The sequence below is a fragment of the Atheta coriaria genome, unplaced genomic scaffold (genome assembly GCF_025399875.1).
Source record: "Atheta coriaria isolate IRGN ID8LTWV9N9 unplaced genomic scaffold, Caltech_Dcor_3.1 hic_scaffold_3_pilon, whole genome shotgun sequence".
Taxonomy (NCBI): domain Eukaryota; kingdom Metazoa; phylum Arthropoda; class Insecta; order Coleoptera; family Staphylinidae; genus Dalotia; species Dalotia coriaria.
The window spans coordinates 9,171,232-9,189,648 of NW_027045445.1; the positions used below are offsets into that span (position 1 = coordinate 9,171,232).

General features: G+C 36.2%; 1 protein-coding gene across 5 annotated transcripts; it reads left to right on the top strand.

Annotated features, from left to right (window-relative positions):
* The first annotated feature begins 2,836 nt into the window (after window positions 1–2,836).
* numb (NUMB endocytic adaptor protein) lies at window positions 2,837–17,668 on the top strand. Of its 5 annotated transcripts, none has more exons than XM_065317608.1 (3): window positions 2,837–3,150; window positions 13,789–14,022; window positions 14,096–17,668. In XM_065317608.1, exons 2-3 carry the CDS (start codon window positions 13,816–13,818, stop codon window positions 15,320–15,322), a joined length of 1,434 nt encoding a protein of 477 aa, XP_065173680.1. In that variant the 5' UTR covers window positions 2,837–3,150; window positions 13,789–13,815; the 3' UTR covers window positions 15,323–17,668. The 5 variants fall into 5 exon arrangements, with proteins under 5 accessions (XP_065173680.1, XP_065173681.1, XP_065173679.1 ...); XM_065317609.1 differs by lacking the exon at window positions 2,837–3,150 and adding an exon at window positions 3,612–3,948; XM_065317607.1 differs by lacking the exon at window positions 2,837–3,150 and adding an exon at window positions 8,978–10,194.
* Window positions 17,669–18,417: the final 749 nt, after the last annotated feature.

Genomic DNA, 18,417 nt, shown 5'->3' on the forward strand with positions numbered 1-18,417 from the left:
CACTATGCGTATTTTTTAAGCCCTTCAAACCCTCTGGAAGTGCCTTAAAATGGTTGTTATTGTCCAAAAAGTTCATTTTAAAATTATTTTGTGTCGAAAGACAGGGTCGAACTTTTTTGTTAAAATTATTTTGTGTCGAAAGACAGGGTCGAACTTTTTTGTTAAAATTATTTTGTGTCGAAAGACAGGGTCGAACTTTTTTCTTAAATTATTTTCGGCTGAAAGACAGGGTCGCACTTTTTCATAAATTTTTTTATTGTAGAATATTGAAGAAAATGTGATTTGGAATACTTTATCTTAATAAAATTTTGTTCTAAGGTGTACCGTTTTGATAATAATGACCATAAAAAAATTTGTATTCGTGCAAAGTCAAATTTTTCTTGAAAATCGCCAATAGGGCCTATACGGCTAGTGCTACATTAAAATTGTATTTAAATAAATAAATCAAAATTAAACAAGCTATCTGAACCCTAAATCAGAATATCAAAATTCTCATTTTTATTTTGTGATAAAAAAATGAAAAAGTTTTGCCTTTTTTATGACGAAATCTTTTCACGGTTTATGTTTTTTATGACAAAAATTAAATTTTTGAATTTTCAAATTGCTTTTTCTGATTATGATAAAACAGAACAATAGAAATCATTTATTTTAGTAAATTTTTCTTCTACAACCCTTATTTAAGGCCCTATTGAAGCCGGAATAGATAAAATAAAATTCAATAGTTTTATGCGAATATCTTTTGAACTAAACGCTTAATTAAAATAATGTATTAAAATATTTTGTTTATAAAATTGCCCTTTATCATAATCCGCCCTAAAAACTTAATTTTTTTAATTTATTAAATAAAATAAAATATTAAAATAATTAATTTAAAAAATTAATAATATAATTGTGTAGACGGGCTCTAAATACATTTATGAATAAAACTTTTTCTCATTAGCACTAACCGTTGAGCCTCAAAATGCATTTAAATGAATCGTGAACTTCCATCAATACTTAAGTATCGATTATCTCTGGGACTAATTAAGATATACAAAAACGGAAAACGGCATTGCGTTCCGTCAACAATTCTACATATGATAAACCCTTAAAATTTGTACTTTTGAGTAAGGGAAAATTGATTTTCCGATGCAATTTTCTCGGAAAGTAATAAAGATAGAAAGAAACTTCTTGCACTTTCTTCATGTCACGATAGGGGTCTATTAAATGGCAGATTTAGTTTTTTGATTTTATGAAGTTGACCAAAGACCACTCAAAAAGAGTCAAGAGGTTACACTTAAGTATTTTTGGGCTTAAAAAATTAATGTTGAGCTAGGAGAAAATGGAAAACGCCAATCGATAGAGTTTTCCAAGGGGATGAAAGATATCAGGTCAGTTTTCCGATAACATCAATATTTCGGAAAATGGGTGGTAGATTCAAAACTGATCAAATAAAACCACCTCTCGGATTTTCCGCAAACTTTCCATACTGATATAAAACATTGTCAGGAACCCATTAATCCAGGTTTGGTTGCGCTATCTTAATTAGTTTTTAAGTTATTGACTATTTATAATTATTACATAATTGTTGATAAGTGAAAATTTGAACTTGCAATATAACGTATAATTTAATTCTACATACTAATATGAAAACCGTTTTTCTTTATCTCTAATGGTTTTCAATATATGTTCGAAAAACTGGTTTATTAATTTTCTCCATCATTTCCTAAGTAAAAAATAAAAGTTGAAAATATGCATTTTTTATTACTGAATATTGAAGAATATGTGATTTTACATACTTTATCTTAATAAAATTTTGTTCTAAAATAAACCGTTTTGATAATAATCAGCCTTACAAAGTGAGGTTTTGTCACAATTTTAATTAAATCAAAAGTGTCAATAGGGCCTAAACGATTAGTGTTGGAACAATATTACTCTTAAATATTTTAATTAAAATTTAAGAAGCTTTCAGAATCCGAAATCAGAATTAAAAAATTCCAAATATTTATTTTTGTTAAAAAAAGTTGAAAAGTTTTGCCTTTTTTATGACAAAATCTTTTGTTTAATTTTTTTAATTCAAATTTGTCCGTTGTACAAAAAGTATGGAACCTTGTACAGAATTCTTCAAGGATCAAGAATATGAAGTTCTTTTTTTTGTAGCCCTTCTGGTTGTCGAGATAATCTGATTTTATCTCGACGGTTTCGACGGAAAATTTTAAGCAAAAAATTTGGTCGTCTTTCGACATAAAATAATTTACACGAACAAGTTCGACCCTGACTTTCAACACAAAATAATTTAAGCAAAAAAGTTCGACTCTGTCTTTCGACACAAAATAATTTACCAACAAAAGTTCGACTCTGACTTTCGACAGAAAAAAATTTACCCGCATAAGTTCGACCCTGTCTTTCAACAATAAATAATTTACCTCCATAAATCCGACCCTGTCTTTCGACACAAAATAATTTTCTCTAAAAAACTTGTCCCTGACTTTCGACATAAACCAATTTAACAAATAAATTGAACCATGTTTTGTAACACAAACATTTTTGAACTTAAAAGTTTAACCCTCTGTTTTGTCACGAAGTAATTTTAACAATAAAGTTCAGCCCTGTAAGAGGTATCAAATATACTTTATTGGTGGTGGCGCATGATATCAATTAAAGATACCTGTAAATCAATGCAAATTCCTGTAAATTAATAAGCCAAAATTCAAATGTTTAAAGATTGATTGTGAGATGTCGCTGGAAACCATCGGAAAAACTTTTTCCGTCCCGTTTTGTCCTGCGAGCGAGCGAGCGCAAGATGAGAAAGTAGGAAACGCGGGGGTGTATGGAAATACGATTTTCACAATCGCTCCATCTCTGCCGCACGACGAAATCGCCGCCCGCTAGGTCATTGCGACCGTGTTCGGACGGCGTGTGTCGACGGCGGCACGAGAATCAATTGCAACGCAACAACGGCACGAATACGGCGCGCGATTTTTGCGATCCATAAATTTCGCGTTTGGTGAAATGTCAGCCAGTGCGCGATAATTGCAGTGCACACCCTGTGGCGGCTTTGTTTTGTGGTGGTTGTGATTACGAATTCTCCGAACCAAAACTTGGGAATGATGTATCTGCATTGCGTTGGATGTGCGCGTGAATACATTTATTGGAGTGGATTGGCATGAGGTAAGTTAAATCAAATCGCATATTTCTTTTAAAACACTTTTGCAATACTCCAACACATAAAATATTGAAATAAATAGATTGACAGATTGTTTACACATTGAATTTTCAACAATTTACAACTCGCGTTACTTTGCTAAGTAAATACGTTGTTATAACAAAAAAGCAAACGCAGTGAAACGGCAGGTTTTTAACCTTAACAAGCGATCTATACTTAGACACGGATTACACCTTGTTCGAGCAAGGCACCGAATCTATCCGGTGACTTGTTACGAATTATCATAAAAGCGATTTGCTGTTAATGTTGAACTGAATGACTCGAACTGGTGTTGTTGCGAGCCAGCTCCGAATATCAATGCAAACCAAGGTCGATTTTTGTCAGTAAGTACATAAACGTGCGAGTTTTTGTTTCAACCGCGATTTAATTCAATGCGTACAAATAAATAACGCTGCCGCCGGCGGAGAGTCAGTCGGTCTCGGTTTGGTAAGCTGGCCGCAGCGCAAGAAGTGTATCCTACCGACGTCATATTGTTACCGTACAGTTTTCGCATGAAGTACGCTAATGCAAGAAAAAATCGTGCGAGCAGAGTGACATAATCGGCATGTTCGTGGCCTACGAGCGATTGTGTGCCGGGCGGTCGCGTGTGTCTGTTCGAATCCGCTGGAAACGCGAGCGCGAAATCGCTGTGGTGGCCGTGCGCGATCGGCCGACGTTATTGATCTGCGAGTCGGCGTCGCGGCGCCCCCGTCTCGCGCGCCGCCCCCACGTGGGCGCCATAAGGTGCCATAGGATAGAGATCGGTAAGAAAACCAACATTGTACCATCAGCTAGATAAACAACCAAAAAAACAACGAAAACTGTGCATGGCGCAGGAAAAGTTAACGAGAACCGTAAAAAAGTAAAACTACGTCCTGTATTTTTTGTTATTTATGGTTAAAGGTGGTTTTATTGAATAAAGAACGTTGACGTACAAATTGGGTAATACCTCAACGTTTTTTATCGCCGGTGTGTTTACCAATCTCTGCTTGTGCAATAAAACTAGACGAATATAAACTTTGCGAAAATAAAATACAAAGAGTTATCAAACAATAACAAAATAATTAAATAAACACACATGATGGGAATGTACTGAATTCCACTCGTGATGATTTCTATACTTACCTACGTAGTTCCGATTAGTTGTGGCATCGCAAACTTTAAGAAAACTTCACGAAGGCGTGTTGGACAATAAACTCGTCTCATTGCTTTGTAAGTCGTGCTAATTGCGTGTGTGGTGCATGAATGCATTGCCCAAGACGATATTTGCAATCGTACGCCCAAGCAGGTCGACTTTACAAGCGCAAACATTCATAATCATTCATAATTACATAATTATCGGAGGCGCCCGCCAATACCAATTTCGCGCGGTGATTGCCACAAAAAATAATAATAATTACAATGCGATTTCAAGTTTCTACATCATAACACCAATAATTATAAAATTATACCAGTAACCGAACGCAATTAACCTTGTTAAGTGTGTAGTCCTGTTATTAATTTGATGGTATTTTCTGAAAGTGTTGGAACTTTTTAGAGTGTTAATTAAGTGACGGGAAATGCATTATGAGATGTGAAGGTTGGAAAATGAAAAGTGGCAATAAAGCTTGCCTGTATGCGGAATATCAAATTCTCTCGTGGTCGTCGTGGAAAGTGCACTTTAATAAAAATACACTGGTTGGAATCATAACGCGCTATTTATAACACACTAAGCTGCCATTTGCGATCGTTGCGGAAAATTCAATTTAAACTTGAACGAGAGCTTATTTTCACAAGAGAGATAAGTTATGTACATATTTTTCATTTGATATTAGTTCGGGCAAAATAGAAACGTTTTTAAAGATGTAGGTAATTCAATAACAAGTTTACTGAAAAATTAAAGTTTAGGTAAAAATTTTATTAGAAATCTGAGAAGGTTTAAATGTTAGTCATAGAGTAATAAATTTTATTTCAAAATATTAATTTGAAAAGCACTTTATCCAAATGTTTTATTACTTTTGCTACATTTGGCAAAGTAGTAATTAAAATGTTAGGCGCCTCCACCATTTTATTAAATCTTAAAGTTACTAAAGTAATATAAAGAGGTAAATATTAATTTAAAGTGTATTTTAGATTGTGACAACAATTCATACATTCTTATCAATATATAGCAGTTAGTTGCAGGGATTTTGCTGCCGCCAGTTTGGCGGAAGATGAAGATAAATCTAAACTTTCGTACTCGATTCAATTTCAAACAAAACTCGCTTCCAAATAAAGTAATTTGGGATTACGTTAATGTCTTTTCGAGGGTAATGAAGCCTGTAATGAAGTTTTCGGAACGTATCTAAAATTACTGAATTTTCTTTTTTTAATTTTTTTAATTTTTATCGTAAAACCTCTGAAGTACAACATTTTCGCAAAGTTTTGAAACATATTGTCGTGTTTTTATTGTTTTTTTAAATAATATGTATTAAAAGAGTTTCTTCATAGAATGAGATGTGTTTCCATTCTTTAAATGTCACAGAACTATCATAAAAACGCTTATTATCCAATCAAATGCATCCTCGCAGAAAGTATATTATTATAGAGAAATTGCGCTCAGTCAGTTAATGTATGTGCGAACTGATCGATTACTTACTTGGGTACTCCTTTAATTTCATGCATTGACGCAGAGTATTTTCAGTGCATATTTACATATTAATGCAGCCATTAAAATGCGCGCTCAAGGATGCTAGTGAACGATGTAGACTGCAAGCATAAAACAAGAATACGCAAAGAGCAAATTGTTCTGTTTGTAGTTAGAAGCTTTCATTAACAGATGGCAGCAAAACAATACGTACCTAATATTATACGCTCAGGTATAATTTTATGGTTATTATTAAACAGCTCACGTGCTGGAATTGTATGTAACTTTGTTGTACGGATGTTACTGGTAACGAATTTATATTAAACATGAAAAATATTGATTTTTCAACTAAATTAATTAGTTTAAATTAATTTACTTTTTATTATGTTAATGTTATTACTAATATAATTGTTTATTTCCATTTTATAACGTGTGGGATTACAATTTATATTTAATTTGACATGTTTTGCTATAATGACATTTTCAACTGTTTAAATTAAGTATTTGAACAATTGTCCACGTTTATTATCTTTTTCTATCATTTTTTTATAATAAGGCTCACACAACCGTTATTTGTGTGAGTTTCGTCACGTGCAGCAACTGTTTGCACATAATAACCAACCGGAATTCATTGTTAATACTCATTAGACAAATGATGTAAGACTGGTTGCCTACAATCAAATATCAATTTAACAAAACCTACTACAATAAACAAATTGCATTCTACTCTACTCTTAATCTTAATTATTCCCAACGCAATGAAGTTTCATAATCATAACTTCATAAATCCACGATTATGATTACATTCTAATGTCATCCAAATCGTATGTAAATTACACTCCTCAACCCAAACGCCGAAGTGCCGAGTCGAAAAAAACGCAGCCTGAATGAATAATCGCGTGAGATTGCTTATCCTCGGCGCTTTCCTCCGCGCGCGCGGTTTGCCGATCGACCAAATGGCGACCAGCAACAAATGCCAACCGAATAGTTAACAATGCGCTGTGAGAGCGCATTGTTTCCTGTCGCCGGCGCAGGCCATCAAGCGATGGGAACCCAGCGCGCGCTCGAGAGGGGTTCGTCGGTTGTGTTGTCGCGCACCGTAAATGAAAGTCCCACGGTCTCACCCTGTTTCCACGCACGGCGCCGCGTAGACAACAAGTAGCGTTGTGCCCGTGCGTAAGTTGTAACGGTTTCGACCGTTAAAATGTACATATCAATACCAAGCGCATAGAATTATATAGAACAGAATTCACAACCTGCTGGGAAGAATCAACTGGGAAGTGTGTCTGGGCTAGGAAGTAATAATCCGTGGAATGTGACTATTTAATCATCGATTTTTGTATGATTGACGTGTGTTTGCAGGCAAATATTGTGCGACATATTCAAACTTCAGGAGTACGAGTACATGTACACTTGATTTATTGGAGGGAGTAGCGCACGTTATTCGTCAATCATTCGAATCGGGACGCAAAGTTTACAAAAATGTGTTGTAACCGCATTGTGGTCGCATTTCCGTTGTTTATCACACAAGTTCAAAAGTTTAAATAGGTTTTAGTTTTAGTTTTAGTAATGCAGTCAATCTATCAATATACTTATATATTAAACAAAGTCGTGTTAGTTACAGCGCTTATAACTCAAGAACGGTTGGACAGATTTTGATGATTTATGATTTGTTGGATTCATCTTTGACTCAAATAGGAGATTAGTTATTAAAATATCAAAAATTATTACTTAAAAGGTGTTAAATAAGGTTTGAAAGTTTATATGGAGATTCAATCACAGTTATAGTTAAATAATTGAATCCTAGGTGGCGCTAAAGTGCATTATTAGCATTTCTCATTCATTTTGCATCAAATTATGAGTGTTTTTAATGAAATCAACACAAAATTTGAACAAGAAAGCAAAATTAACAAAATTTTACTAAAACTACAAAATAGCAGGTAAAAACTAGTTTTATAATAAAATAAATATTATATAATGTAAAACATTCCTAAGATGATTTCATTGATAGTGACTGCATCGTAAAATGATTCATCTCGGAATTTCATTTAACAATTATCATACAAACGTAAATGGAATTTGTAAATGCAATAAATTCAACATATTCTACAAAAACTACAAAATCCTAATAATGCCAACTCATAAATTCTCGAAAGAATCAAATCCGAAAATCATTTCCGGTTAAGCAAAGTTTAAACTCTCTGAATGCGAGGTTAAAAGGTGTATCCTTTCAGTTTTGTTTTTCACCGTCGCATAAGTCACTCGACGCAATGCTCTTCACGGTTTACCGGCGCCGTCACGTTGACAAAATTACGCTGAGGAACACAGAGCGGGCCAGTCCAATGACCTGGCCATGTCGAGTGAAATTAACGAAAGCGACGAACCGAAACGCGGCCGAACGGTCGCCGGTAAGGTGCGCGACGTGCCGGTTCACCACTTCATGGTGACCAGTTGTCATCTGGTGCAATGTGCTCGCCTTCATCAAACAGCAAACATTTAATATGTAATTGAAATTTGAGAATCCCACGATTGGGGGAGTCATCGTTGATGCGATGGAATTTCGATGTATGCAACACGCATGACTTTCACGCAATGTTGACCATCAATGATTCATAATTGTGAATCATTCCTTCAGTGCTTCCAGTAATAATTTATTTAAAATCCAACGGTAAGAGTCTATCAAGAATATGAAGAAGAATGGCATGAATGACTCGACTAGTGGAGCACTGGGCAAAAATCGAATACGAACGCTTGTGCATTCTTGCTATCTATGCAACTTTTATGTAACACTCCTAACAATCATGGCTGCCCGACGTGCGCAGCTCGGCTAATACATTCCGCATCTACCTGTGGTGCGTGCGCCGCTCGTTTACCTGGGAGAGTGAAGCCAGGGTTCGCCTTGAATCGAAAACTCTTCATACCAACGAATCAATCACCTCCCAAGCCAAAAAATAACATTTTTACGCGAAAAAATTACTTAGTGATGATAAAATCTTTGATTTTGTTTTGATTTCGAAAATATTGAGGAATCCAGTGCTGATAGACAAATTACAGACGTTTGGTTGGCATGTAGGCTTCTGGTAGCTGTCTACGGATGTGTTTAGGACGGCCGATAGAGTGGGAAACCGCAGTGAGCACGTTGTGCATGCGCACATGCTGCTCATTGTTGAATCGCTTGGTACCGCTGGCACAACTAGTGGCAATCAATCGCGATCCGCTTTGGAATCGTCGCGCCTTGCATTCACGAACATTCCAAGCCAATCCGGGCCATCTTCGCGTATTTCGCACCGTTCGTTCGCACGACACGACACACCATCATACCTGTGTGTGTGTGGAGGCTTTGAGTTGGTAGCGTGGGGACGCACACACAACAAACCGACAGAACCCAACCGTCAAAAGTCCCCCTCGTTGCACACCGCGCGCACCGTTTACAAGCGGTTTCGATGTACTCGCGGTAACACCCCGGCTGGAGGAGCCTTTTTCTTCATCGTAATAATTCGTGGTGTTAAACAATAACAAAACGCGGCGCGGAATTAGACTTAAGTCAGTTTAACTCACATCTTAAGACTGTTGTGGAATTTAAGTAGTGTTGCATTTTTGGATACTGGATATAAAATATTAATACTCATTAGTGTTCAGAGTTTCATAGAGGATCTAAGCAAATAGGTGTGTTTGTTTCGACGAATCCACAGTGTGCGGTGTGTACGTGTGCATAACTAAAAAGTACGTTGTGTGGCTGTCGGTTGAAAACTCGTTTGGTACGGTGTCAACCTTGTACATGTATAGTGCTTCCATCCAAAGGCTCGCAACATTTCAAGCATTTCAACCAGTGGCTCTCACATTTCTACATACTACCTACTACTAGGTGTGTTTTGTTTTATTTAAACACATCCAGTGCGAATCCAATAAGTTTGAAGAAGCAATAATGGCGTCCGTGATGAAGAACAACATCTCTTGCACCGCGCTGTACGGCGGCAGATGATCGAGAGTGCCAAACATCTGCCACAGCGGCAAACGAGCGGCGCGTGCTGCAGCTACCAAATACCGAAATTCCGGTGCGCCATCAACATCCGACTTGCAGCCGACATCCTCCCGCGTCGACGCCGGATGTGTACTCGGGTGGTACATGTGACGTTTCGATAAGTTAACGAAGGGGTGCAGACGGATATAGGAAGATTCCAGGAAGCAACAGTGCCATAATTCTCACATCTCACCAACAAATCTTCGAATAAACGTGATTTATCATTAGTCTTGTGGATTTAATCTCAGAGAGGAAGTGCTAATCGTTTTAAGTTTTGCTCAGTGTGTGTGTGAACTTATCAAAATGGGAAATAATCCATCGAATTCCAATCATCAGCAGTTGGAGCGTGGGGGTGGCGTTGGGAAGTTTGGGGATGTTCATGCGGTAGGTTTAAATTGAAGTCTCATGTGATTTTTTTTAAGTTAATCTGTTGGGACGTTAGTTAAAACGTTTATAACTCAAGAACGGCTGGACAGATTTTGATTATCTATGATTTTTTGAATTCGTCTTGGTCTAGAATAGAAGAATAACTATTAAAATATTAAAAATTATGACTAGAAGACTGTTAAATATGGAATAAAAATTCGGTAAAACCTAATTATCAATAGTAAAACGCAAAATCAAAATTCTACTGATTTCTATTCATAGAAATGATTAACCTTGCTAATCATAAAATCTGCTTTGATCAGTATAAGCAAAAACGAAATTGGCTGACGTCATGTCTAGTGCGAATCGTTTCCAAATTATATACAATCTCTCCTACTGCGAAAGCCCGAAGCGCAACCCATTTGGGAGTTGTCCGCACGTCTACATATCTTCCTCTAACTTGTTGCAGAGCGATATAAATAAATCCAACGGTCGCAGGTTCACGAAACTTTATTTGTATTTTCTGCTCGTTTATTGTCTGCTGCGTTTCTCAGATTCTCGGAATTTCTTGCAAGGTTTTAACGCGAATCCATTTTATTTATTATTTATTCTGCGTTACATACATACTGATGTCGGTTAGTTAAGCGTGCTTACGTGCAGCGCGTGCGTAAACCAACGCTGCTGCATAATCGTTTATTTGGTGTTAATACCAGTTTCACTTGTTTCACAAACAACTTTAATTAGAAATGCATACACATGACTTTTGAATTTGCAATTAATGAATTTTTATTTAGAAATTTCTGCTAATGTTTGATGTATATTAAGTTGCATATATTATTATATACGCATATATGATTTAATGTTTTTCAAATCAAATGCGTTGAGGAGGAATTTGATATTACGGTTGCTGCATTTTTGCATATACAGTAATCCACACATGTTACACCTTAATGTAAACTTTACACTTGAATAATCTTTGATAATCTTACTGATATGAAACATATGCATTGATATTTGCAGTTATTTTCAATATAGAAATCAATATTTATCAAAATTTACATGTTTAACGGTGTTTTTCTAACTGTACTTTATTAAAATTATCAAGAAGTGTGAAAAATCCATCGTTCCGCAAATTACCTTTCTTATAATTCATAAATATTAATTTCATTCCCCGAAAATTTAATTTATGCGTCAAAAATCCACGCCTGGCACGCCGCCATCATTAGAAAATTCAACCTGCGACGTGCTAAGATCAAAGTCAATATTATTCCGTAGACCAAGCGGCACCCAGTCAACTTCAACCTTTAATTATCAACTTGTTACTTGTTGTGGTCTAGTTTTCTGGTTGGTACCTATATTTAACTCCGCGTATTGAGAGGACAAGAAGAAAAAAACTTATGAAAAGCCTCTTCATAATACATGAAGTTGTTTTTAAATCAATATGTGACGTTTATAAATAGATGCATACGTTTTATTCCGTTGATGAACGTGTAGTAGGGTCAATTGTTTCGCGTGTCTTCATAACCAACAGACAATTATTGACCAACAAGTCGTGTTGACTCGTCGCGATTACGACATTACGAATGCGCTGCCTAGTGAAATGGTAAACGCAGGGTGATTCGTTATTCGTAATGTCATACGCATATGAATCATGATGGCTGCCTGACTAATCGCCCCGCGGTTCTCGTCTGGTCGAATTGCGTGTCGGATGCGCGTGCACAGGAGGAACGCAGTTGAAATTGAACGAAACGCGTACGCAACTGGATTGTGACCAAGTCTATTGTGTATTCATACACCGGCATTTGCATTCGGTGTAATTAACATTTTGTTTGAAAAACAAAGAAAATGTAAAACATTACAACGGATTTTTTGACATTTTTAATGTATGCAACTTAATATACACTAAAAGTGATCCTGAAAGTATCAAATAAAAACAGTAAATCAATACTATTAGGTATATCAGAGATTGTGTCGTGTCTAGATAATAACCAACTCCATTGTGTATTCATACATCAGCATAATTAAAATTTGTTAAAAAACCAAAGAAAATTGACTACATAACAGATTTTTCGATATTTTCTAATATATGCAACTTAATATGCACAAAAATAATCCTGGTATTATCAAATAAAATCAGTAAATCAATACTATTATATCTCAGTTATTCAACTTGATAAACACGTTATCAACTTACGAGTACAAGTCACGATTTACGATAGTATTCTTCATACCTCAGTGGATGATATATTAGTATCAGTGCAATTCTCTCTTGTGTACACATCAAAAGTTTAAAAAAAGTTTTTTGTTTTGTTTTAGACTTATTTGTAGTGTTATCACGTGCGTGCGCTCTCGTGCATACTCCCCAAGGTGACGACACATTATTGCACAGTGCACACGCAATTGTAATCACACATAATTATGATTACAGAGTGGATGACGTGATTGTGCAGGGAAACTCGTGAAGAGTTTTATTTTTGTATTTCTATCAATCGTTTCACAACTTGCGTGAGTGAACTAAACAGCAGATGCTTTCGATGCTATTTATAGACAGATTGCAATTGTGTTAGGTATTTAAGCGTTCATTGTTCCATACGAACCACAAGCATCCAGTCTCTCGTTGCGACTGGGAATATAATAATTGAGAAGTAATTATTCGCCATGCATGCATGCAGAAAACACGAAAACTGGTTTGAGCTGATTGCTGCGAAAATGTCATCATTTGTCACATTAATTGGCGCATATAAACGCTCCAAACATGCGTAGTTTAATTAACCACAATTAACGACACAGAAAAATACTCCCAAAATCAACAGCCATTGACGCAATTATTTTATTGGGGCGTAATTGATTAAATTAAGCGCGGATCTCAACTACACCAAATTCAGGGGAGTGTAAATTTAATACGGTTTAATTGCGTGTAATTAACGAGACGCGCACGCTTGTTATAAACAAGAGTAATTAATTATTGCGCGACAGCCATTATTTTCGTGTTCGACACGTGGAATTGTAAAACGCCGCCATTGTCATCGTGCGATTGGCTATTACAGGAAACTGTAATTTTGTTTTGATTTAGTCTACCGTTATTACACGAATACAGACAATGAAAGAGAAATAATGGATTTTTAAAATGTAATATCTAATTTTTTTTTTATTTCTGGGTTAATTTATGTTTTAAAATGCGTTTTGTTCGTCGAGGGAATTGTTTTGCTTGGCCTAGTTTTATCACGCTGTATAAATATTTAACAGCGTGTAATTATCAACGGCATGATTATTATTCTTTAATTAGCACTGAAACCACTGAAATTTTGTTGTTCGGGGCTGGAAATTATAATCATTTTTAGTAAATTATTTTAAATTGAGGTCAAATTAAACTAAGAGAATTTGCATTGCATGATGTCTTCAATCAATGTAAAAACCTTTTAATGGATATTGTGTAGTCAGCAATAAAACAGTTGTAAATAAGCGCATTGTTTGAACAAACCTTGAATTGAATATACAAGAAATAACAATAATGAATGCGTTGGTTTGTGCAAAGTGTTGAAGTAATAAATAATTAATTAAGTAGAATCTTTGTTCGATTAATAATGTAAATTTTATGTTTATTTGTTGCAGCGGCGTAGTTTGCGCTCGCCGAGAAAAATGGACCGACTACGACGTTCCTTCCGCGACTCGTTTCGGCGGCGAAAGGACCGCGTGCCCGAAAGTTCCAAACCTCATCAATGGCAAGAGGACGAAACGGCTGTACGGCAAGGCGCATGCGCTTTCGCCGTCAAGTATCTAGGATGTGTCGAGGTGTTTGAATCCAGAGGGATGCAAGTGTGTGAGGAGGCTTTAAAATTGCTCAGAGTAAGTTAAATTTATAATTACTAAAGGTTCTCTGTAACCATTGAGAATATTTGTTAATAATGTAAATTTTTAGGCATCGCGAAGAAGACCTCTCCGTGCGATGCTCCACGTGAGCGGCGATGGTTTAAGAGTTGTCGAAGACGACACCAAGGGTTTGATTGTAGATCAAACGATAGAAAAAGTCTCATTCTGTGCGCCGGATCGCAATCACGAACGAGGTTTCTCTTACATTTGTCGAGACGGCACCACTCGCCGCTGGATGTGTCATGGCTTCCAAGCGGTGCGAGAATCTGGCGAACGATTATCGCACGCCGTCGGTTGTGCTTTCTCAGTATGCTTAGAAAAGAAGCAGCGCAGGGATAAAGAATGTGGAGTGACGATGACATTCGACGCGAAGAACTCTACGTTTACACGTAGTGGTTCCTTCCGTCAGCCGGGACTCACCGAACGCCTGGAGCGTGCTGTTGATGTCCCCAAGCAGAATATCGTCAATCCATTCGCCATCGAGCGTCCACACGCTACTCCCAGTATGCTCGAACGCCAGAATAGTTTTCGCGGCTTCGGCCAGCTGGCATCGAGCTCGCCATTCAAACGGCAAATGTCTCTACGCGTGCAGGACCTGCCCAGCAACGCGGAGCGTTTAAATTTGTACAAAATCGCTGCACAAAACCAGCAGAAATCAGTCTCGCCCATTCCGGAGATGACTGGCGATAGTGTCACGGCTCTCTGCCAACAACTATCGCAAGGTTTATCACAGCTCACGCACTCTGGCAGTGATGACTTCAACTTCAACAGCCAGAGCAGTGTTAACCAGAATAATGTCAACGTTGCGGTGACCACCACCACGATAACGAACACGTACAACAATATCCTCTCGCCCATTGAACCGATTGAACCCATAACCATGGCGAATATTGCTCCATTGACTCTAAACATGAGCGAAAACTCAAGCGTGTCACCTTTGAAGGCATCTTCTCCCAATACAAGTCTGGCGTCGAATACCAGCCTGCCACGGCCGGAGCAATGGCTGACAAACATCGTGGGCTCCTCCAGTCCAAACACCAGCGTCTCATCAACGGCATCTTCAGCGCTGAATCGCCGTTTAACATTTACGTCGCATTCACGCGCCATGTCCCTCGACTCCACATCGATGACGGACCGATTGGCGCGAGAATCCGGCACTGATCCTTTTGATGCCGAGTGGGTGGCGCCCACTGTCCGGCAGGATCCAGCAACGAATCCATTCCTTTCGAGTTCGACGCAACCGCAAACGATGCAGGCGTTTCAAGTGCAGCTTTAATTTATTTCTGTAAAACTTGGAAACATGAACTCAGCACTCCGATCATTCCAATAATTAAGTTCTCACGTTAATATGTACAACGCTATAATGGCAAACAAAACGCACTGCATTCATTCATTTATCCAGCGTACATCTAGTCTGCGCATCGTCGGTGCAGTTTGAAATATGTAACTATCATACGTATTCCAACACAACCAGATGTTCTATTATTATTAAATGAAAAGTGCGAGAAGAGAATGTTAGAAAAACAACACATGCCGTCTAAATGTTAATAAAAAACACACACAGTTAACAAATCAATGCCTGGACTGATCGTGCAATTTTGCAATTTGTTATAGATACAAGCATAGAGGATATTACACGTAATATAAATTAGATAAGATGTGATAGCGATAGGCAATGGGCGCATTGATTCGTTGCTAATAGGCAACTGTTTATTCAGCAATGGCGGAAATATGGCGACACGGAACATGAAATGCATTCGGGAGGAAATTTGCTTCAATGAGTGGAGAGTATACTTATTACTGTATATAACTATTAACTATTAGGGTTGGGGCTGTGTACCATACCGAATTGATGATGATGATGAAGATGAACCAAAAGATGTACGATTTAAATTATGGATTGGTTATTGTTTACAAATGCTGATATGCACATGTGATAGATGTTGCTATACAAAAATGCATTTAGTATTAAGAACGTTACGACGTCTTGCGGTGAAAATTGAGTAATGTGCTCGCTTGAAAATGAAATGAAATGTTGAAGATAAAAGCTCAAAACACACACAAATTTAATTTATTTTCATTGATGCTTTATTTCTTAAAACGCACACTGTCACGGATTATCTTTAAGCAGAATGTGAATTTATTTTATTTCCGTCCGATTATATTTATTTCTTTAATTTATATCTCAAAACACATTTGTAATCAAACTCACACAACAAACAGTCGTACGTTTCGGTTTGATGTTTCCAACAATTAGTAACGAACGACTGCGAATTGAGAAACGAACGAAAGCCATCACGAATGATATACAAACAATGAATCAACATACATATCGATATTGAAATAAGCAAACCTCTTTTAATTAGGCACTTTACTAAAATGACGAACGACAACTAGTTATGGAAATATGAACATAGATGAATTACCAAGTTTAGAGCCACAGCAAGCCTGTAATTTCGTGTTATTTGCAAACTACTATACAAATATAGCAATTTTAATATTATACAGACAAAAAAAAACATGGAGAAACAAACTATTGATATTTAAATAATATTGATGTATGTTATTAACATTGAATAGGATGTAATAATTGCATTATCTATATCCATATGTACCAATAATAATGCATTATTAAATAATACACGATGTAAATGGGCTAGGCACACAGGAAAAGAGAGTTTAACGGTTTTGACAGGCACGAAACATCCAAAGCAATGCAATTGTTCAATGCCGCTTTGAGTTTGAGTTAATTTGTTGATTTCGTGAAAGTGGTTGTGTTATTTCATAACAATAATTGATTGATGTTGATGCCATAGGTACATGAGTCAGTATTATTCCAGTTTGGAATATAAAAGTGGTTTTATTATAATATTTCCATAATTTAAGAGTTGATCTCTTAAGCATGAAGCAAATGTGGAAATGGAAACATGAACTTCAAACTTTATTCATTGTTTTTCAAGGTGTAATTTCTTTGCGCACTGTATCATAGCCTTAAATATTATAAACGCAAGATTAATGACAATGATTTCGTTATGTCTGTTTAAAAATGAAACTGTATAAAGTATTAAACGTGAATATTAAGTTTATAATAATATTTGTAAATAAGTATTTGTATAATTAGTTTATGCAATCGTTACTTTTAGTTTCATTTGAAGTGAGTTTTGATTGAAGCGGATGATGAGAACATTCCGCACTGCCACAACAATGAAAATTGATTCAGGTTGAATGGATCCATGTACTTAACTATTCAATTCTACGTTGTTTTCAATGTCGTTTCGCTCTATTCATAAAGAATAAGAAAAAAAAAACGTGTATTTGCATTTGTAAAAAGGTAACGCAAAGAGCTAATATTGTCGATATCAAGTAAGCGTAGCTTAAATTATTCGATAATGCATAATGTCTGTAGTAAAGAGTACATGCTTTTGTTTGATTAGTACAATAACTAGGGTGTGCTCATTCGGATGCAGATCCGCGAGAAGATGAAAGTAATATATGAACTGTTGCGTTGATGATGTCAGGATCAGTGAGGATGAGGAGAATGTGACGTGAATGAAATTGCAAAAATTGATTAGAAAATGTATTATATATCCTCGTAATTAAATAAGTATTATCTGTTAGAAAATGTGGGAATTATTCTTTAATTATCCTCATGGCAATCAAATTTTTATATTGAGAAGGTTTCAGAAGATAATTTCAGCTTTTATGTAACATTCCTTGCAGAAAATATCTGAAAATCAACCAGATAAGTTTTAAAAGAACCTTAGAACTTTCAGACTGACTTGTCACTTCCCTTGAGGTTATTCTTCAAAAATGTTAAGAAGTTGTTTATTAAAGGGCAAAATGTCTCCAACAAATACATGTAAGTATATTATTTTGTTATTTTTCAAAAATTTCTTATTTTCAGATGAAACTTTCTACAATTTCCTTCTAATTTTGCTGGAATCTGCTTTTTGGTGACAATTACTTAGTTAAAAGTAATACCACTGCTGTTTATAATGTTTTATTTCTTCTTTTTTAGTATAATCAGAAGGTTTTACACATTGTTTCTAAATCTATCCAGAAATTAATGCAACTATCGAAGGAAGAGTGGTGCAATGCATTTCCTACCAGAGCAGCATTGAAAAAGGGAAAAGGAAAACGAAAATCCAGAGTAATTCTACATATACATTTAATCCATACAAATAATAGGGTGAAACATACAATATTCACACAGATGTCTCCAATTATTTATAAAATACTACTCATTTTACTATTTTGCTCCTGCATATTGTAGTAAAACAATGACATAAGTAGCAATCAATTGCACCATCGTAAACATCAACGAATTATCAATAATGAAGAATCCTGCCGCTGAACAAACAACTCTCTGCA